Raw genomic sequence first — 22,802 nt, forward strand, 5'->3', positions numbered from 1 at the left:
TTCTCTAGGCGTAACCCTTTGATCACGTGACCCTGAACCATCCCTCAGTTATGCTGCAATAGGCTTAGGCAGCTGGGGGACTTCCCATAATGCATTCAGTATTTCTTATTAAACTCTGTTTGTTTATACATCACCACTGTATTGAATCATTAGTTATCATCGTAATCTGGCTCTTTCTCCCATAGTTTGTCTTTTATCCCGCCACCCTCTGCTCTCTTCTCTGTCTCCTTACCCTCAGCTTATTGTGGTAGATAGCTTCCTGGTTTCTTCCTGTTAAAAGGAAGTTTCTACTTCCCACTGTCACCAGGCCCTTGCTCATCATAGGGGGTTGTGTGATTGTTAGGGTTTCTTTCTAATATTGTTGGTTTTACAATATAAAGCACCTAGAGGAAATTTGTTCTTGTGAATTGTTTTGAACTGGTGCTATATATCATGAATTGAATTGAATTATTATTATTGACAGCACTGGTAATATACGCCTAGGTAGCCTACGTTTGTCCTACTTACAGCAATAACTTTAAATGTGATAAAAATCATGGTTGAGTGAGTCAGGAAATTTACAGCAGTCATTTTTTTTTTCTTTTTTTCTTTACTGTAGTAATCTTGAATGGCATACATTTATTTATACATTTACTGAACCAAAATTTTGCTTATATAACAAGAGATGGTCGTTTCTTTATAAAGCCCAGTGGTTGATACCATAACTGAGCACTTTCTACTCCTGCAAGCTGCCATCCTCTCAACTAGCTTACTTGCATTATAACATATAACAAAGTTTCATCAGTTCAATCAACATTGCTTTTGAAAAGTTACAACATTTTGTTTTCTTTCTTTCCCTTTTACATCTCTCAGTCAGCTTCTCGTTTTCTGTTAGACTGAAACCTGTCTGTCAGTACAGTTGTAATATTCCATCAGGATGTTGGGATGCATATAAATGTGTTATTTGTTGATCTCCTTTGGATAACACTGTGTGGCGCGGCGTGGTTCGCGATGCTGCGGCAGGTGCAATGGACGCACCAGCGTGGCATCTGCAATCACGCCTCACTGGCTTAAAAGTCTGGATTTTGAGTTAACGTTGTTTTTATGTTGAGCTGGCAGCTGTGTGTGTCCAGCAACCGTCATTAATGAAATAAAAATGATCATGTTTACACACCGACTGAATTCTGCGTTGTTAGCTGTATTCCGGGTGTGCTGTCAGATTATTACAGATCACATTACAGACTTTGGTCACAAGGTGGTATGATTGTGAAAGATGGCAGTTACTCCCTCAAGACTTTGGTAAGCCACCTTTGTCTGTTTTATATTTCAGGGTTGTTTTAGGTTGTTTATTTTGAAACCAGAACAAAATGGATGGTGATGTGAAACTGCTGTGTAAAGTAGTTGGAGTTGGGGTTAATGACCTGTATTAGCAGTGCAGGCTAGAAGCCATGCCCTTATTTAGTACGGTAATACGGTAATTGTGCAATTTCCAGAATGACTCAAGGTGGAGTTAGAGAAACTGCTGTGAAATGTAAGTGCCTTTAAATATTGTGCGTTCAACATTTCACTGTCCTTTGTGAGGGTTTTGATTTAGCATTCATTTATGTCTTTGTGTTTCATTTCTGTCTTTCTTTCTTTCCGTATTCATTGTCATGTTTTGGCTGTGTACAGGCAGGAGAAGGACCCAATAGCAAAACTCACGACAACGAAATTAAACTCAAAAAGCTGCTTTATTGCAGAATGGCATGGAAAACTAAACTGGGACATGGGCAAACTAAAACGCAAGGAAACACAGCCATGAGGGAGACTACAACACTGACAAAGAGAAACACAGGGCTTAAATACACAGAGGGATAACGAGGGAATGAGACACAGAAGGAGAGCACAGCTGGGAGTAATCAGGCTGGACGAGACAAGGGAAGCAAAACTAGAAATACTCACATGAGACATGGACCTTCAAAGTAAAACAGGAAACACACTGACTGAACTCTAAACATGCAAACTTAACAGCAACTGAGAAGACAGAACATAGGGACCAGAAACATGGTACAAAAAGGTCACAGTAGACACAACATTGAACACAGGGAAGCCATATTACAAAGCCAAAGAACTAAACCTATGATATCCATAACTGAAATCTAGGGAAACAAGAAACAGTACAACAAAGGACTCAAAACATAATCCATAATATAAAAACACGAGATCTCTTCAAAATAAAACAGGAAACATGAGAGGCAGACATGACAACATAAGACACACAGGCTGTATCCCAATTCAGGGTCTGCAGCCTTAAAGTACGCAGCCTCAACGATCCTCAAGGGCCGCGTACTCAAAGACCGCTAAGGCCGGAAGTGCGGGGCTTGTGAAATGGGACGGTCTAGCCTCCGTTGCGCTGCCCAGGTTGCCTAGCAACCATGATACTAACAGCTGGAAACGTGTCATACAGCTTTGTTTGACAGAAATGAAGGAGAAAATCTTTTGTTCATTTGTTTGTTTCTTTCTACATGAGCTTTGATCATTCTCTGTAGGATTAAGCTCAGCTATTGAACGGCGTATATTTTAAAGTAAAGGCTTTAAAACCAAGTTTGTACAAACGTCACTAATGTCACATAACTTTGCCGACATGTGGCCAACAGTAATGTTTTCATGTTCTTTGTTATTAAACATTTGCACATAAATAAGTGACATAATATTCAGTACTTACTTAAAGTTTACTCTTCGGGCGCCCCTCATCCGCCGTTTTTTTTCGGTAAAATTATCCACACGCACCGCCACGCTATGCATTCTGGGATATGTTGGGCCACGAAGTCTACACTGCCACAGCCTTAAAATTCAGGGACATGAAGGACGCATTTCAGGGCCGCATTTCGAGCAGCCTTTGAATTGGGACAGCCTTCGGCGCGCCGCTGTGACGTAATCGGCCTTGAAATGCGGCCTTTAAGGCTGCAGACCCTGAATTGGGATACAGCCACAGACATGAAACACACGAAGGGCAAGGGAGACTTCACAGGGGTTGAAAACACAAGGGGGAGCTAATAAGCAAATGAACATAGGACACCTAATAAGCTTAAACATACACTATAAACATCAAAAGAACTAAAACTCAAAACACTGGGTCAAAAGACCCAGGATCGTGACATTCATGGCAACTAATTTTCTATCTATTGTTATTTTGTTATTAATTTGACAAACTTATATGTTACAAAGAACTTAATGCATTTGAAAAGGTATAGATATTTCTAAAGTAGCAAAGGCATCCTGCAAAATATTTGTTTAAATGTGTCGGTTCTCTCTGCTTCTCACCTGGCTCTCGGCTTTACCTGCCATCACAAGAAAATCTGGCAGGGGATTTTAAGAAAGACACAGCTAACTTTGTTAAAAAGCTCTTTCCAGCATTCGCTTTTCCTCCTCCTAAATGTGAAACACTTGAGTTTCACTGAACATGTTGACCTCTAGACCTCACAGAGTGCAGGCAGGTGTAGTAAAAGCTTTCCTTAAATGCCTGCGTAATTTGATCACGATTAGAAGCACACCTAACATTATTAATGTTCAGGAAGCTATACATTTGGCATTAACAAGAACTTCTTTTCTTTTCTTTTCCTTTATTCATGTCTTTGCTAAATCTCCCTATAGTTCATATTCACAATGAATACACTGTACTAACTTTATCTTCTTAGGTAAGCTGTACTTCTGTAGTTTTTCTAAAGCAATGAGTTTGCACAATATTTTCTGGTAGTTAATTACATTTTTCTGTGTACTGGCTACTACTTCATGTTGTTTTATGAAAAATTACACTTTCACTTACTTTTTTTTTTAAGATCACAATTCATGTCCCCATCAATTTATACCTAAAATGCTGTCCTTTTCAAGGAAAATGAAACCAGAAAAACATCATTACTTTTATACAAACTTGATGCTAATGACGTCGTCTAACATCAAAAATTGACAACCTACTTGAGAGCTGTGTCAAAAAGCCTTTAGCTTCCTTTTTAATCGAACGTATCAAGTGCAGTCATCTTGGCTTGCATCACTGGTAATCCAAATGAAAAACAAAAACCTTTCAAAACAATTATCATTAAATCAAATCCTGTATATAAACACATTTTGTATTACATTGAGAAAAATGCGATTCGCAAAACCTTAAAAAATGTATCCGTTTCTTTTTATCTTTCAGGCAGTATATTGCCTCTGTTTTTTTTTTTAATAGGTAATCCTCTGCATGTATATTTTTTTCTATTAATTCACTACACTTCTTCATTTCATATGGAAACATAAAGGTTTCATCTTTAGATTAACAGGTAAGAACGTCTTGACAGGAGCTGCATGTTCAATTGACAAATGACCATTCGATGTCAAACCTGGCCTGTTAACCTCACGTCTTTTGGATAGCAGATTAATGCAACGTTTGTCTGGATGTCTGCTTCCTTATCCTCAAATGACCCACAGCTTTGCAGGCAGACATCCTGGGACAGCAAATCTTTGGCTAGTCATGAATAATGATTCTGATTTTGTGCTCACTTGAGAACAATTTCATCAGCAGGGTTCCTTTAAGAGCTTAAATGAGGATCTGTCTATTTGTCCACCCATCTTTAAAATACAGGCTTGGAGGTGTCTCTAAAGAGCATGGTCTCTTAAGAGGGCTGTGTGAAATGAGAAATATTTATTTTTAAGAACAGTTGCTGTTCGTTGGTTGTGTGTGCGTCTGTGTGTGTGTGTTTCACTTTTACATGAACTTTGGTAACTTCCATTTAAATTGTACAGGCGGTTATATAGCTCATTCCCTGGCTAATGCCATCCGTACAGTGAAGGATAGCTGTGGTAGCATCATCATGTGGGTGTTGCTTCTCAACTGCAAGAAAAAAGAGAATAGTGAACAAAGAACGAGGTCAAAAACATCCATGTACCTGTTTCATGAGGGACACCGTTTGAGATCATGTCAGGAGTTTATCTTTCAGCACAGCAATGAGTTTACAGTCAAGATAATACTCAATGGCTTCAGGACACATTACTGATAGTTCTCTTCAGAGTGACTAATTCTTGAAGATGGCTATTCACAGAAGCTTACCATCAAATTTCAACAGGCTTGACAGGGTGTGCCTGGAAGAATGGGACACTCTACCAAAAGTATGTAAAGCTCAAAGAAACCCACCTAACATGACTTGAAACTGTTGTTATTGCCAGTAGAACTTCTGCAAATTACTGAATTAAGGATCTGAATCCTTCAATGAGAAATTACAGCTTTTGATTTTTAGTTATGATTTTTTTGAAGGTTTTGTGACTATGTTACTGTAGCTAACTAGATGTGGATTGATGAGTAAACCGTGAATTTTATCAATTTAAATTAAACATACATGTGTGCACAAAGTGAACTGGTCTGAAGCAACTGTACAATGGAGTAATGAGTCTTAAGTTAACACAATATAACTCTAATAAGCATTTCATTACATGACAGGATTACATCTTGCAGATCAATATATCACTGTTGACTTCAGCCCCACCAGGCACAATCTCGGGCAGGAACTCATCCATCCTTCTGTGTCATTAGTTGTTATTGTGGCTCTTCCATCCCACAGGACTGCAATAATGATGACAGCCTGTCAAGGTCAAGAATTAGTCACTCCGGAGCATGAGAGACTATGAGGAGGATGAGTACACAAAACAAAACACGTACAGATTCTCGTTACTGAGATACTGATTAATTCATCCCATCAATAACAATCTCAACAGTTAAAATAGGCTACTAGTAGGTCCAAATTCTTTGTCAGTCTTAAATCAATTGCAATCACTGTGCTAGAGCGAAGTCTTGTTGTTAACCATGGAAACAATCTGCTTATATATTAGATGAATTACTTATGAAGTGTGGACATAGTTTTCGTAGATAGAGAAGTCTAACTTTATGACATCAGCTTTGTGTCATGGCAAACCTGGTTTCTTTGTACTAAGAATCAGCATCAGTCATTTACTGTGACCAGGACAGATGCAGTACAAATTAGATGAGCCTCTCTGGAATCACAGACAAGACCCCAGAGTAATGGAAAATTAAGTGTATTGCTTTTCAGGCTTTGGAAATAGCCTCTTCTTCACCCCGGGGGTAAAAGGAAAATATAGTTACAGACCTCGCTCCTTTTTCACAAAGGTGTCTTACCGAAAAAGCCGATAGATTTATTTCTGTACAGCACTGCATATCCCAATAAATTCAACTAGTGACAGATTTAAAAAATTAAAAATATATATATATTTTTAGCCATCTATTCATTTTTTCCTCTTAGCCAATTCAGGATTGCACTGAGGGTGAAGCCTGTTCCAGCTGCCATAGCGTAGGAGGCAGGGTACACTCTGGACAGGTCACCAGTCTTTGGACTGTGGGAGGAAGCCAGAGTACCCAGAGAGAAGCCATGGAGAGAGCATGCAAACTCCACACAAAAGGTCCCAGTCAGGTTATTAATTCAAACCCAAAACCTGCTTGCCATGACTCAACGGTGCTAAAGTGCGATGATGTGCTGTTTGACAGGCAAGGTAGGACTCTGAGATAATGAAAATGAACTAAACAAGGCAGTTTTATTTCTGTAGCTTGAAAACTAAAAAATACCAAAAACTCACAAGAGGTGGAAACTAGGAAACTTGAAAGCTACAAGGGAAACATGGAAGTCACAGAAAATAGGTGAACGCAAGGCAAAATAGGACAACGCAAAAAATAAATAGAGGAAAACCAAGGACTTAAATACACATACAGGAGAAAAACAGGAAGTGCAACAGGTGGGAACACACCTGGAAGTAATAACAGACCAAAGAGACAGAGGAAGTAAAACTGAAAACAATTCACACAGAATGAGAGACTATTAAAATGAAACAGCAAGTAACAAACACAGAGACACAGACTAAGACACATGACTGACAAATGAGACAGAGAGGAATAACAAAAAACATGGAGAAAAGACTGACTACCAAGGAGACTCGATGAGACAAAGACAGACTGGACACGAAGAAGGGAAATCAAACAAGAACCAAAAACTAGAAACATGAGTAACAAAACTCCGAGGCTCTCAAAAACTGAACAAAAGTATTTTATAATTCAAAAGAATAAATAACAGTCCAAACAACTCGATCAAAATCTAAACCCCCGAATATGCAATAACCCAAAATCAAAAGCCAAATCGCATAAACACAGACACACAGCACCACCATGCTGCCTTTTTATTAAGATACATAATACACTACTGAGATAACTGCAGAGGACCCCAGGATCAATAATTAAGCAAATAAATAGTTAAATGAATATTTTTAACTTAAGTTTTTCAAGTTGGAAGGTGGTTTTAGACGCTCATGAATAACTACAAAAAAATTAATAAATTATACAGCCACTGACAGTGTTAATTTTTCATGTAATTTTTATTTATCTATTTTATTTTTCAAACATTTTTCCTGAGTCTAGATGATGGTTCACCTATAAACTGTTATATGGTGGGAACCTTAAATCTGTCCACTTGTGGTTAGTATAACATTCATTTCTCTCAGCATCTCATCTTTAACCTAATTTCAAATAGAGTTGGGATGCTGTGATAAAAACTGAATTAAATGATTTTAAAATAATTAAATTTTTAATTTTAAAAAAGTAAACAATAAGTATAAAGAAATAGGTGATAAAGGATTTTGCAATCCAAACATTAAAAGAAAACCTGTTTGTTTACCACTTGTTTTTTTAATACTTGTGAGCCCTCCCTATATCCCCAGGCATAAGTGGCTTGCCTCAATTCCTTGGTTTCCTTTCTCACCCTAAGCTCCAAACAAGAGCACAGGCAAAAAGCAGAAATGCCACTATGAGACACTGTACACCCGTGCACTGTTCCTCTTCACTGAAAATTATCCAAATAAAGGGTGTTAAAATCATTTTACACTCCCTACACAGTAATGATACTCTAACTTCAATTTTTAGTAAGATGCACCAAATATTGTCGAGGATACACTAATAAATGATTTATGAAGCTAGGAAACTCATTTCAGGATTTTATGCAGACATTTTAGATTTAACAAGAGCTTTGATGGCTATTTTTTTATTTGGGTGAAATTACAGCTTAGAAAGGAATAGTGAACAAAAATTGATTTCAACATTTCATTCATTCATCTGTTTGTTTACAGTATTTACAGAAAAAAATTGAGATGAATGAATGGCATGGTGAGTATTATACTTAGTGTCAACCATGCAGTGAATGTGAGGGAGTTTAAATGAAGCTGTCATGCTCTTTTCATTAGCAGTTAATGGATCCCGCCTTTAGGGAAATTCAGTCATCTGTAGTATGCATACGCGGGGGTGAGTCTTCTGTGAGCAATTATTCAGTATTTCTGTTCTGTTGTTATTTCTTCATAAAAGTAGAGTGCACTTATAGTGCTCTAGTGTTGCTCTAGTCTTGCTTACCTGACATGATTAATAAGCTAAATACTCCTAGAATCAACATGCATACATTGCTTACGTGTATAGTCAGTAAGGCGATAGTGCTGCCTTTGAAGTACAACAATTCTGGCCCTGCTGAAAGTCTTTCGTAGGAATTTTCTGTTGAGGCTTTTATGACTTGTTGGACAGTTTGACATTTTTGACGCTGAACTGCAACAAGTGTCAAATTTCTATTTCATCAAGTATGTGTCAATTTCCAATTTGAGTTGTCTTGTTCCTTGAAGATATCGTTCCACAAAGAACAAAACATATCATTTACAGTACAAAATGTGGTGAGTCAGACATCAGAGCCTTTGAAGTTAGTACAAAGAAGGCACATACTCATTTTAAATGCTGTTAATAAGGAACAGATCCAATCTTGCACACAGAGTCTGTTGAACGGTTGATGGAAGATGGGCTTTTATTCTGAGGAGCTTTGAAGTACTCCACCTGGGCAGAGGCTTATCCACGATTTAACAGCAGGGTACAGATCCAATCTAAAAACCCATGTTATTTGAGAGCAGACTCATATAAAAGACTCCTCTTGGGGAGTCACTAGTAAATGATGGGGTAAACTTTCTTTCACACTGGTCAAAAAGAGGCACTTAAAAAGTCTGTTTGGCCAAACTCAGGGATGAGTCATAAGCTTGATGTGCCTAACACCTCATAAATGTGGATGGAGATGAACTTAAAAATACTATTCATGAGCCAGAGTTAGACTTTTCATTTCCCATTTGACATTAAACAATGAAAGTGGTCTAGTTCCTCCAGGTTAGTTTGATGGCAGTTGGAAAACAGTCTCTGGAAAGACTACAGGTTCAGGAGTGCTTTGAAACGCATTACTGTACAGTGCTTTGTCTCAGCCAGGCAAAGCTCAAAGTCTGTGTGGTCATTCGTGTAGTTGAACTTTAATACTCTAGTACCCTTAGATGTATGCTCTGTGATATATCTTCATGGTTTTGTTGTCCAACGATTAAATGTGTCTAACTTTTCTGTCACACAGAAAAACGATGTGAAAATCAGTCACTATTTGACACCAGACAAACAAAGGTGTGATTTGAAAAGATGTGGAATTACTTGCATTAAAACACAAAGTTTGGCTGATACATACAGTAGAAGTAAAAAGCCTGTCTCCCCTCTCACATTACAGCATGCCAGGTTAAAACTTTCCATACCCTCGGGTTCATTGCTGACATAATGCCCAAAGAGAGTTTTCAAGTACATCCATATTAGATAGGATGGGATTTGAGGAAATTGTGTTTTCTTATGGGTTTGTCTTTTTGTTGATTTATTGCTCCCATTTCACATTTTATGAAAGTTTTATAGATTTTTGTTCTTTTCCTTGAGCTTTTCACATTGTCACACTTTGTTTCTTAGTGGAGAGGGAGGCATTAAAATCCCTTAAATGAGTTAGTAAATGAAACATTTACCATATGATTACATATGATGTACGTGTTATATAACTTTACTTTACCCTGTTGAGTATTTTCAGCTATTTATATGCACCCGCTTCAGATGTTGTCACTCCATTCAATGGGATGATTAACGTTGATAATGCCCATTGAATGGACCAAAAACATCCGAAGTCAGTGTTAATGTATTGTATATCCAGCTTCTACAGTGAAATTGCTTCATTATAACCACATCGATTGTTGGACTTTGTATCTGTACATAAGAATTTCATGATGAAAGAACATTCACATAAATGGCATGCTGCCTCTTCTCAGTGATCACTACCTTCCACTAGAACTGAAAGGATGCTTGTGTTTTAGTGTTTTGTTTTGACCACCACTGTTTGCTTCTTAGAAGAGACTAACAGTGGGGGATTTAGAATGATGCCTTTATTGAATTGTTTGTGTGTTTTTTTTTGTTCTTTTTTGAAAATCTAGTGAGGATGAGAGGTTTGAACTGGCAGTGTATTGTAAAATGTTTGTGTTAAGGTGTTTTCCCTAACGAATTCATGGCTCTTTACTGCTCTTAAAACACTGACTTTCTGTGGAAAGCGTTCTGAGTCATTTTACTATACTCAATATGCTTACTGCTCCAAGTCAACATATGCGACTCAAAAACTTCCACTGATTTCCAATTAATCACGCCAGTCTTATAGATATTACACTTGATTGTTTAAATACAGTGTTTACTATCATTGCATTTAAAATATAGTCTAAGGGTTGTTAGTATACTATTGCTTTATACATAGTTCCATTTACTACAAGGTGCATAAGTGCGCTTTATTAAACAGCTGAGCTTCAGTCTTCCATCTTTCCTTCATAGAAGCGCCTGGTTATTTCTTATGGGGACAGTATTAAAAGTCTAAGTGTATGTAGACTAACGTGATTTCAAAGCATAGTGATATGACCATTTTACACCGAACACAAGCTCCCACAACTGACTGATAACAAAAATATAAAGTTGATATATAGCGCCCTCTTGTGTTAAAATTGTAAAACAAACATATGCAGGAAGCTACAGTTACACATTCTGTTTTTATTATGAAATGTTGCTTTTGCTGATTTATCCTCTCACCCTCTCTTAGAAATATTAAGAAGAGAAACATGCTCAAGTACTTAAAGAAGCACCAGGCTCTGTGTCAAAACAAGGATATAGTAATGACTTGAAAGGGGAACAGTTGAAGCCAAAGATTGTACCTAACCCTCTAGTATGGCAATGGTTCACTGTACTGTACTAAAAAGACATGAAGACAGAAAGAAAATTAAGAAGCAGTGACTCTTGGTAGAAAGGAGAAAAAGTTGTCAAAGCTGTGCAGTCCTGCGCTATAGAATTAAAATTAAGAGTAAATTGTTCATTTAAAAAAAAGAGCCTAAATGGCCAAAGTAACATATTTTATTGAGTCAAATTTATATCAAAGACCTGCAGCTTCATAGTTTTTGCCATTGTTCCTTTCCGTTATGGTAACGTTGTCTCTAAGTGACACCTCAGAAAGCATTGTGTCAAAAGAGAGAATGCTATGTCCCGTGTAACACAGAAAAATGAAACCACAATCAGATAGGTTATTAACATATTTGTAGTTTACATAAATGATATAAACCCAAGTATCAAGGTGCCAGATAAAGGGCCATCTCAAATACCACTAATCGCTCCTGAAAATAAAATGCTAGATGGTCTGTAGTGGCGTATGCTGCTAAATTTGACTTATATGACAGGGATTTTAAAATAGAATGGCAATGTTCTCACTTTCAAATAGGTCTGAAATAAATAAGCATTAGTCCAGCTAATATAGACAAAACTAAAAAAAAAACAACGAAAAACTAAAAAAGCCTTCATGAACTCATCAGTTTAGCCGTTAGCACTAAAATTACATTTCTGAATACACATAATAGTGTACGCTTGTCGTTTCTGTCACTGATAAAGTGTCTCATGTATGCAGCAGGCCTGTAAGCCACAACGTGTGAAACTGTGAAGGTTGAAAGTGATTCGGAGTTAGTTCACGCTCAGGAACCAACTGTGCTCGTGTGATAGCTAGAACTGTCTCCGGCTTTTGAAGGGCAGGTTAAGAAGGAGGAAATCAAAAAACCACAGTGGAGTGAATAATAAGACTCAGGAGGAGAAAAAAACCCAGTTTATCTTTCATACTATCTTAGCCTTTATCTTTTGTCATTTGGTGAGACTCAGCTGTATCGTAGTTTTACAGAATAGCATATTTAAAATAAATAGATATTTGCAATGTTATCTAATTATAATTCATTCTATTTATTCCTCAGCTCATTTTTACTTTGCTATCATATCTTCGTGTTCACTAAAATAGAGTAAACATTGGTTATGACACTTTATATTAAATTTGACTGTCTTTAGTTACAGCAGAAGTGATGTTTGCAGTTTGATAGTGTGTAGAGAACTTTATATTTCAAGTTCCTCTAAAACAATTAAAAACTATACAAAAACGTGGGTGACAGAATATAATTACAGAACTACCAAACTTTTGCATTCGATATGCCGCTGCAGCTGTTACATATTCCCCTGCTGCTCCATGCTATTTGTTATTTTCCGCTTTTTGACACCATCTGTATTGCTTTGATCCACTCCTTTCTTTCTTGGTCTGTAGCAGCTTGGAGGAAGTAGTGAGTCTCGTCTGCAGTGATGATCTCAAATAGGTTGCCATCAATATCTTTTTTTTTGGCTGAAAGCATTGAAAGACAAGGCGATGAGTTAAAGGGGATGACGTGAAGACAAACTATTAGAAGAAAAGCTACATGTTTATTGCATGGCGGCAGTCTCACACACCATCAGGCACATAGTCCACAGCTGTGACCACCGCCCCACGGAGGTGGATTGAGCCCAGAGGGTCATCAGCCTGACAAGAAGAAAAGAAATTAGAGGAATATAACAGAAGGAAGACAACTTGTGTAACTAGGGAGGGGTTGTTTCTAAACGATTACCCCTTATTGTTTCAGTTCTTTAAATTATTTTTACCGTTATTATTTTGAGCGTAAACTTAGAGGAGAGCGTGCTTTTGCTGTAGCAGCTCCCAAACTGTGGAACTATCTCCCTGTAGAGATTAGACAGGCCACTTCCCTACCTGTTTTTAAGTCACTCCTGAAAGCCCACCTCTTTATGGCCTTTGTTGGTTTTTAGTTTTCAGTTTTATTTTTGTTGTTTTTAGTTGATTCTATGCTGTTTTATCTTGTTTTCTTTTATAATATAGGGCTGTTTTAATTTTTTATGTATTATGTATTTTATTTATCTATTTTTTGCTGATTTCTGTTATTCTATTGTTTTTAACTTATTTTCTGTACAGCACTTTGGTCCTGTGCAGGGTATTTTAAAGTGCTTTATAAATAAAATTGGATTAGATTGCATATCTCCAAAATCAGTATTTACCTTTGCAGGATCGTAGTAATGTATATAGGCAGGGTCATCTCTGAGTATGAATTTTCGCACCTTCCAGTTCTTCCGTCTATGTCCCTGTGACAAATAACACAGTTTGAGTTATCAGATTTTTTATTTGATTGTATCACTCAGCAGCGAACACAGGTTTCCTCTTTGAGAGAGTGACACGACTGCTGGAGGTTACTGCTATCTTTATCTCTGTTTTGAAGGATGTTTTGCAGCAAGACAAATGACAACAGTGGCTTCAAATCGGGAGACGTCTGCAGACTTTGTAGGTCAACTTTCTAAGAGTATAAGTTGCAACAAAGATGCTGGGAATATTTTTCTTGTTTTCTGATTCACCTGTTTAACCAAACAGCCCTGTTTTATGATGTTTCCTCTGAATTCTTCCTTTAGAAGAACATCTTCATCACTGGAGTAGCCTTCACAAAAGAAGCCACTGTCTGCCTGCAAGCACAACAAAACAAATGTATATATATTTATAATATACAATGCTTTTGCCGAGTCCATAAAGTCTATGTATAATACAGTTAACATATTGTTAAACGGCAGTGTTTGCTCAGGTTAACTTACAAAATAATAGAGAGCTTTTGTCTCATCTAAGAAGGCTGCTTGCTCTCCGCTTTCTGCTCCCTCTTTTGATAAGTCACCTGCAGGCTGGAGAAAACCCTCATTCATGAGCCCTGTTGCCAACATGAGTGCCTCAGGTCTATTTCTCGCCTTTTCCTTTGAAATCAGCCAGTCTATCACCGTTGCACCTTTGCAAAAATGGGGAAACGGAGAAAAATGGTGAGAACATTTGAAGTTAAAAAAGAAATTCTTGCACACCTGTTACATCAACAAAACTGAGCCAGGTGTACCGGTGAAGCAGTGGTTGAAGACTCGATTCTCCTGTTCCAGTTTTAACTCTTTCACGCCTTCATCCTGGTTTTTCATCTCTGTGTACAGCGCACTGGGGAAATAATGAGAGTGCTGTCAGTGTTGCTTCTTCATTCTATTGAAGTACAAGCACTTTACAGCTCACTGAACCTCACTGAAGTAATGATGTTAATTTAGCCGTTGTAGCTAGGCATGCTGGGATATCAGATTTCACATTTTGTATATATGCTGTAACCTTAAAATAGGTACTGTAATCTGATAGCAAGTGTTTATATAATAGACAGACAATTACTGTTAGCTGCTGCTGTAGTTCTTAAAGTATAATGAATAAAATATTAACACAATTTAACACAACATACGCTAGGTTGACTGTTTCAGGCAGGCGAATGGAGCGTCTGGTAGACTTTCTGGCAAACTTTTTTCCCCCTTGGATGCAGGTTATGGCTCTCTTGATGTCCTTGACCCAAAGCTCTCTCTCCTCCACGTATGAGGCTTGAAAAAAGTGATCTTGCTTCTTCTCAGTGGTTATCTTGAAAACCAGCTAAAACAAGCATATTTAGTCAGTCTAACATTTAGATGGCATTGATGGTCTCAATTTGAATCTACCTTTTAGTACTTTTACTGTGGAGTGTGAATAATGAATAATCTCTACATCTAACTCTTTAGAACTAGTTCTTAATACATTATATGGACAAAAGCTACTCCTTGTAATGTTTGAATTCAGCTGTTTTTATTCCCACTGCCACAGTGTATGAAATCAAGCACTTAGCCATGCAGTAGGCCTCTACAAGGTTTGAAGAGCTCACTGAAACAGGATGCCTGATTGCAACAAGTCAGTCAGTGAAACTTTCCTTCTTCTTCTTCTTTTCCCCGGTCAGCTGTGAGTGGCCTTATTGTAAAATGGAAGCATTTAGGAGTCACGACAGCTCAACCACAAAGTGGGAGACCACATAAAGCTGCAGGGTGGGGTCACTGAGTGTGCAAAAGTCACCAATGTGCCAATGACTCAATAACTGCAGTTTTTGAGTCAGTAGTTCCCACCCTCTTTTTTTCCATATAGCAACATTTTCTTACCATCCTCTTGACAAAATCCTGACAAGGGCTGCTCAGTGTTGCTCCCTTCAATGGGATCATCCCTTTAGGTGAACGGTCTGTTTTCTTTTTATAGAAGTCCACTCCATCTTCTGACAACACCACCCACACTGCACTCCAGGAGTTTAGCAATGTACCCTGAGGATCAATAAGAAATAAGCTGCTTTAAGCCAAAATGCAAAATGCAAAAAAAAAAAAAATTATATATATATATATATATATATATATATATATATATATATATATATATATGTGTGTGTGTGTGTGTGTGTGTGTGTGTGTGTGTGTGTGTGTGGGTGTGTGTATATATATATATATATATATATATATATATATATATGTATATATATATACAAAATAAACGTATTCTTCCACACACCATCCTGCTTAGAATTACATGTGGTAACAGCTATGTAATACTTTGTATACATTTATTTTTAAAATGTAAAACACCATGCCTTAAAGGCCACTGGTCACTTATATAAAACAAACCAAAGTGTCACCTTTTCGTTTAAATAATGTAGCAAGAAGAAATTTAATTATGTTTTGATTTTGAATGAATTCCCTTAAATAAACAAATAATCATATGTCCCATGCGGACTCTGATCTAAAGTGCAACATTAACAAGCACGCTTAAAAAGGAAAGCAGGGTATACTTTCTTGGCCCCTTGTTTGTGACATGTAAATGCAGAAATGAATCTGCAGCTTGGGGAATCTGTTAGTAGACTGCTTTCACTTTGGGTTTGTGCTTATAGATGTTTAATTTCACCTGTTTGGGTTAAGACAAACCATTATATCTGTCAAGCTCGCAGTGTTCTCTGCTCCATTCACTCCTTAGGGAACTAAACTTTTAACGTGTGATTTCATCATGCCAAGATCTGAAGACCTTTTCAAAAGACTTATTTAATTATTATTTAACAAATTATAATTAACTATTTAAATTATTTAACAAAATAGTTAAATTAATGAATATCATCCTAAAGTGGTATAGTTTTCAATCAAGTGGCCTTTTGTCCGGGGTCCAGATGATGAAGTTCAATGCAAAATAAGCCTTTGAGTAGCTCTAGAATTTCATCACAGGAAAAGACTGCACACATTTGACTCGTGGCAATAACAACGCCTTTTGGAATTATGTGCTCTGGCCATCAAAAATGTAAAAGAAAATGTTTTATTGAAAAATAAAAAGGCCATAAAAAACCTTTCCAGATTTAACATCAGCACCCACATTGTGGGCCAGAATACAATGCAGTGAGTTTCCATTGCTGAGGCATGATATGTTGGCGGCCCAGTATTTTTGTCCATATAGTCTAAATTTAGATATGTCATCCATGAGACATGGCTATGACTAACACCACTCGCACTGTCATACATCTTTCATAATTGAACAAGCGAAAGGTCATCATTTCTACATAGCTGTTGTCATGCACGCTGAAAAGAAAACCAGTGTCACAAAACTTAAAACACTTCCTGAATGGCCTTTGATCAGCATTTCAAGTGTGTGGAAAGAAAAAAGTCACACCTAGACACAAAAAGAACAGTGTGCTGATGTACCTACCAAATGTATGAACGTTGACATTCATAATAAATTCCATTGTGCATGCAGGAAATGGCTTGTCATCTAAGTGTGTGAATATTCTTCATAGTGATTGTGTAGTACATTGGAATTTGTCTAGTCGTTACATCTTTTCACTGGTTTTCACAGCACTGTTTGATGACAGCGCATTGCAAATGACATTGTTTCAGGTCATATATTCAAATGTTCTCTTTGAGCGACAGTTTATAAGTAGAACAAGGCCACAACACATTCATGTTTTACTTCGTGTTGTAAACAGAAGTAGGAACTTGAGTCACTGTTGCGACTACAGAACAGAAATGTGCAGTTGACTGTCATGAAGTACCTTTCAAGAAACTTGTATCGCTGTTCCCGATTGAGTAAAACAATGTTAGTTTTTTGCTATTCCTGAATGACATATTCATTGTCTTTTTGTGAAGTAAAGCTTTTTCTGCAGGTGTCCTGATTTCCTTTTCAAGTGGCTGTTCTTTCATCTTAGTTTGAAACCTCAGAAGTTGCCCTACCCTTTTTATTCAAATTGTTGTTGTGGGTTTATTTTTCTTTGAAAATTATTTTTTACTTAAATTTAGTTATTACACTGAATTGACAATGGATAAAAAAAATCTAGTCTTGTCATTCCCTCAATTTTGTTTTTGTTTCATTATCAAAAAATAATGAAACAAAAACAATAGTATTACAGGAAGTAACAATAGTATTTTATACTTACTTTATCAATACTTTAAAGAAGCTCTGTGTTCACAAAGACAATGGTAAGAACTTTCTGGTAGTAGTTATTCTTACCTTTTTTACTAAGTATCCCTCTCTGATCTCTTGTGGCTCCATCACGCTGCTGTCTGCTGCAAATGTGACTCTTGTCAGTAACTGTCAAAAAACCACCCTCTTATCCATGTCAGCTCTCTCTCTCTCTCTCTCTGTGTCACTGTCAAACCACAAAGAACAGCGTACCATGAGCAGGAAGTTGTGCTCTTGGGTGTCTGCCAATAAAGACTGGTCAGCTAGCTTCCTCTTCTCTGCGATATAATTAGTTTGTGCTGCTCTGCTGAAGTGTCTAAATTTTATAGTGTTAAATTTAAAGAGATAGCATTGGAGCTCTAATAATAGATGCCCTTGTTTGCGTGTCATTATGGTAAATTTCTGTTTCTATCCATTTCAACAGAGAAGCTTGTACTGGTAAAAGTATTTGTATTCAGCTTACTGTAAATCTGCTGCATTTAGAAACCTTCAAACCAAAATTTTAAGCCATTTTTGCTGTGTTAGTCAACTTGTATTTCCCCTACTGTATTTCTGTCTTTTTTTGTTGTTGTATTCTTTCCCCACTGTGTTCCTTCTTTGTCTTTTTAACACTGCGTTGAATTTGTCGTGATGTCCAGCTGCAGATCAAGTGGAGCAGAGGGAGGACCTAATTGCTGACCCGTGGAGAGCGGAGTTAACAGAAGGTGAGCAGTTTGTTCAGGCTGGTTGGCAAAACACTACAAAAAAAAAAAAAAAAAAACTAAATGAGGAACTAACCATGAAACAAGCCAAAACCAAAATGAGGGGATAAAGTAGTCGTATTACCAGCCAACTCAAGAACAATGAACAGAATTTTACTATTTTATGGCTCAGAAACAAAGTTTTCCAGCTGGGGGAGAGCATCTAGGGAAGAGGCAGTCTTGGCAGGAAGGATCATAAGGAACCCAGCATCGGCTGATGTGGCCTGGGAAACAGTGGAACCTCCAGCGGGCTGGGCAGCAGGCCCTCCGGCAACCACCAGCAGCCACCGCCCATGCCTCAAAATTTTCATAAACAAAATCTGCTGGGTCTATTCTGATCAGGGCATACTGTCATGATCTCCGGCAGCAAATCGAGTGGAGCGGAGAGACGACCCAAATGCAGACAGTTGAAGACCTGTCTTAACAGAAGGACAATGTACACACTGCGGGGTGATCAGGGAAGTGGAAACACATGGGAACACAAAAAGTTGATTTTGTTCATCTGGACATAACATTTTCAGTGGGAGGCCTGACAAGTTAGACCTGTGTTGTGCCATCCGCTTAGGCAGAGGCTGTTTGGTTTTCTCGACATATAAATCATTTCAATCCTCCTGGCAATTACTCTGTTTGTGTCGGGGAACCCAATCCTTGGGGTGGACCAATTTTTGGCGCAGTGTGTTTTGGGAGTTGAAAGCTACAGAATGTTTAGAAAAAATACTTCTCAACTGTTCTGATACTCCTGACACATAAGGGATCACTAAGGGTTTTCGCTTAGACAGCAGTTGTCCTTCTTTCCTGGATCGGCTGGAGCTTTCTTTAGGTGGCTTCCCGGCTTTGACAAATGTCAAGCTGGGATCATCACGTCTACTCAGGGCCTTTTTGAAGTGTTTTTGTTCTTCACTGGCCGCTGTATCTGTGGGGATGGTGTTTGGTCTGTGTTGTAGCGTCCTGATGACACCCAGTTTGAAAGATGATGAGAGTCAAACCTTAAATACTGATCTGTATGCGTTGCTTACAGTACACATTAACTTTTAAATGTCCCCCATTACTGACTGAAATCTCTTAAGAAGGCTAGTCTGTCATTTCTCATATCCTCCCTGGTGAACTTGATGTATTTGTTCTCTGGTTTAATGTGATCAGTGAATTTGGTACATCCTGATCTCTGATTTTCACCCAGTTGTCATCCACATACCTGAACCAATGACTTCGTGGTGTTCCAGGATAACAGGGCCCTCTTTTCCACTTCTTCCAAGTAAAAGTTGGCCTCAATGGGTGAAACTGGGGAACCCACGGCACAGCCATGTTTCTGCCTGTAGTACTGACCGTTGTATGTGAGGGTCAGTATGAAGACACAGTTCTGAGAGCAAACACACTTGGTTGGTGCTGAGTCTAAAACACAAACTCTTGGTCAAAGACCCATAACAGATACATTTGTACATCTTACATAAGGCACAAAAAAACCTATTTTTGCCTGCGAACAGAAAGAAGAAACAGATTTGTTAGCACTAAGCATGAATTGGAAACATGGGAGATATGTCAGCGTAATAGGAATATTCATTAGTAAGCATCTAAGGTACATGAACTTAATGTAATTTGACTCTCCACCATCCATCTGGGACTCTCCACCATTTGACCTTAGAACTGAAGAAGCTTCTCGGATGAGAGGTGAAACGTCTTCAAGTAACTTAAAGAAGTCCAGACGCTTTTCTTTGCAAGCTCCTTTGACTACGATGACCTGGATGACTGAGAACCTTCACAGACATAATGTAATTTGACCTTGCTCCTCAGAAGCTGTGCTTAGCTTCTTGGTTTTCACTTAGTTTCTGACATAAAACTCCCAAATCCTCTTTTGCTGTATGTTTATGAAAATCAATACTTTCCCAGTTTCAAGCCAAAGGTTCCACTTTCCCTTTTCATATGCACTGAAAATATGTCTAAACAAACATGTTTTTGTTTTTTGTTTTTTTGTTTTTTACTTTGGAATATTATCACTTTACATACACTGTGTTCAGTATAAGTCAGAAATAAATGTCAAAGTTTATTCTCCACTACACTACACTACAAAGCAGATTAAGTATGTATAATCAGAAATTCTGTGTATGACTTCATCTAAAAATGTATGATTGAAAGTGTTCATATAACACTTTCAATCATACGTGTTTTCAAACTTAACTGAAGCTTCTGATTTGCATATTCTTATTGCATCTTTCTTCTGTATGTTTTGTGCTGCAGTTTTTATAATCTGTAGGATGATTTCATGATGCTATGAATGTTTTCAGCAACCTCACATAAATGTGATTCTCTATTCTAAAAACACTCCCTAACTGATGCGTTGCACCTAAAGCTGAGCTAAGGTAGACGTTCTCTGCCCTAAAAAAAATTACTTTTTTTCATAATTGCACAATTTCTTTTAAATGTATTTTAGCAAAGTATGCAGATTAAATTTTAAAAAGCGATAACAGCTTCATATATATAATATGCTTGCAACTACAGTTGCCCTTTGCGCTCTTGTGAAAAACCAGTTAATCCCATGATTCAGGGGTATGTAGAAGCATCCTTAGTGGTAATTATTTGAAGTAACTGTTTTCTGCATGACATTAGTAAGTAAGTAAGTAAAATTTTATTTATATAGCACATTTCTAGATAAAAGATCACAAAGTGCTTTACAAGGTATAGGAACAGATTAAAAAGACAAAGTACAGTCAAAAGTTAACAAAATGCAATTTTAAAAAGATGTGTTTTTAGCTGTTTTTAAAAGTAATCAGTCTCTCACAACATTGTGGAGGGCTTTTGGCCATGGCCACGGACATCTCAACATGCAAAGTGGAGAAGCGCTGACCTTCCTAGCAGTGGATGACCCACTCTACCTCCTGAGACAGATGATAAAATATTTTATAATTACAAATTGCAGTTCTGAGAAACATTAAATATGATCTTTTCATTAACCATTAAAAAGAATTTACAGTCCCACCTTGTTCATCAACTTGTTATCAAGAACGTGCCTGCCACAACGTTTCACAACCAGCTGTCATTTGTTGGCATGAAAGGAAGTCTGCTTATCTGTTGTTTCAGGTTTCAACATGATGATTCAGCTGTCTGTTTCACCAGACTTAGTCACATTGAGTGTGACGCAAGATTGCAAGTAGTTTTTACTTTCACACTTTTCTTCTTTTAATTTATTTTAGTTAGAGTTTTAATATTATTTCTTGAGAACTAAAATATAAATTTAGTCATGTTGATTTTCTGTTCTGCAACCTTGATTGAGCTCAACGGTATATCTAAAGTGAATTGTAAAATGAGTGATGTTGTTTTGAGATAATGTGACATCATAGCTTTGCCTAAGCAAACACCTCCTCCTTTTGTTCAAACCTTTTAATTTAATTTCGTTTTCTTTTGTTTTTTTGTGATGTTTTTAATGCACCTCTAGAGGGCATAATAACTACATTTAAAACTAAACGCAACACATGAATCCAGGAACACTCACTTGATTTAGCTCAAAAGTGTGAATGATCCTGAGAAAGTCATGCTAAAGATGGCTAAATAACTAATTAATTTACTAGCTCAACTGTTACAAGCTTTCACATGTCCAGAAATCTCCCCAGTGATGTTTAAGAGATTAAAATGCAACTGCCTTCCTTTAATCATCCAGTTTCTTTCTTCTTCTTCTTTTCTTGTGAGGCTATGATGATCTCATTCCTATAAACACGGATCACAGGAACGTTCCCGATGACCGTGGCATTTATCAAAAAGGACACCAGCCATACTGTTGTCTGTCTGGCTTGAGTCATGCTTTCCTCTTGCCCATGCTATGAATAAAGATCAAGGGGGATGGTATTTATAAGTTTTATTAATAAATCCTGGAGCAGTGTGTATCATTAACCATCAACATGAGAGCCATCTCTCTGTGTTGGTGATTGAAAAGGGGTTACAGTGTGGAATATTAATTTTTTCAAAGCAAACAAAGAGATGTAACCTTGCTTCTTCTTCTATGAGATATAAAAGTGCCACATAAAAAAAAACTGTATTATGTATATTTTTATATATTTTATTTATTGACTCTATTTAATTTGTAAAATATGTGTACACACACACACACACACGTAGAAAAACATTTAGTATACACATCCAGAATTTTTTTTTTTTTTTTGCATATACTATTATATATTGTACATATATTTATTAGTTTCAGATTTAGCCATTCGTATATTTTGCCTGTTTATGTTATTGTATTTTGCACAACTCTGTTGCTTGTGAAGCTCGCACACAAGAATTTCACTCGCATGTGCTGTACCAATGTACCTGCACATGTGATGTGACAATAAAAGTGATTTGATTTGATTTGATTTGATGATGCACTGTATGTCTCGGGGGTAAGGAGACAAAACATCTGTCAGAACTAAGAGTCTGGAGGAGACATGTAAGGCACTGTAAGTATGATGAAATCAAGGAAACAGTACCACCCCCACTCACTTCAAATCACACACCCACTGTTCACACCTGAAACTACTTGTGGTCATCCATTGTTAAACAC

At 37.3% G+C, this 22,802-nt stretch overlaps 1 protein-coding gene and 1 long non-coding RNA gene across 3 annotated transcripts; one reads left to right on the plus strand and one right to left on the minus strand.

Moving 5' to 3' along the window:
• Positions 1–11,235: 11,235 nt before the first annotated feature.
• plek (pleckstrin) lies at positions 11,236–21,314 on the minus strand. 2 transcript variants are annotated; one of them, XM_080288157.1, is made up of 12 exons: positions 21,243–21,314; positions 21,045–21,141; positions 19,464–19,628; positions 17,580–17,635; positions 15,209–15,364; positions 14,494–14,675; positions 14,116–14,207; positions 13,829–14,013; positions 13,598–13,702; positions 13,247–13,330; positions 12,650–12,719; positions 11,236–12,545 (listed from the first exon to the last, which is right to left on the minus strand). In XM_080288157.1, the coding sequence occupies exons 4-12, from the start codon at positions 17,619–17,621 to the stop codon at positions 12,406–12,408; spliced, it is 1,056 nt and encodes a 351-aa protein (XP_080144283.1). In that variant the 5' UTR covers positions 17,622–17,635; positions 19,464–19,628; positions 21,045–21,141; positions 21,243–21,314; the 3' UTR covers positions 11,236–12,405. The 2 variants fall into 2 exon arrangements, with proteins under 2 accessions (XP_080144283.1, XP_080144282.1); XM_080288156.1 differs by having other exon boundaries at positions 17,580–17,718.
• LOC145419754 (uncharacterized) lies at positions 17,833–22,609 on the plus strand. The gene is made up of 2 exons (XR_013901096.1): positions 17,833–17,925; positions 18,170–22,609. It is a non-coding gene; the product is annotated as an uncharacterized LOC145419754 (long non-coding RNA).
• Positions 22,610–22,802: the final 193 nt, after the last annotated feature.

The sequence above is a fragment of the Astatotilapia calliptera genome, chromosome 13 (assembly GCF_964374335.1).
Source record: "Astatotilapia calliptera chromosome 13, fAstCal68.1, whole genome shotgun sequence".
In the NCBI taxonomy this organism is placed as follows: Eukaryota; Metazoa; Chordata; class Actinopteri; order Cichliformes; family Cichlidae; genus Astatotilapia; species Astatotilapia calliptera.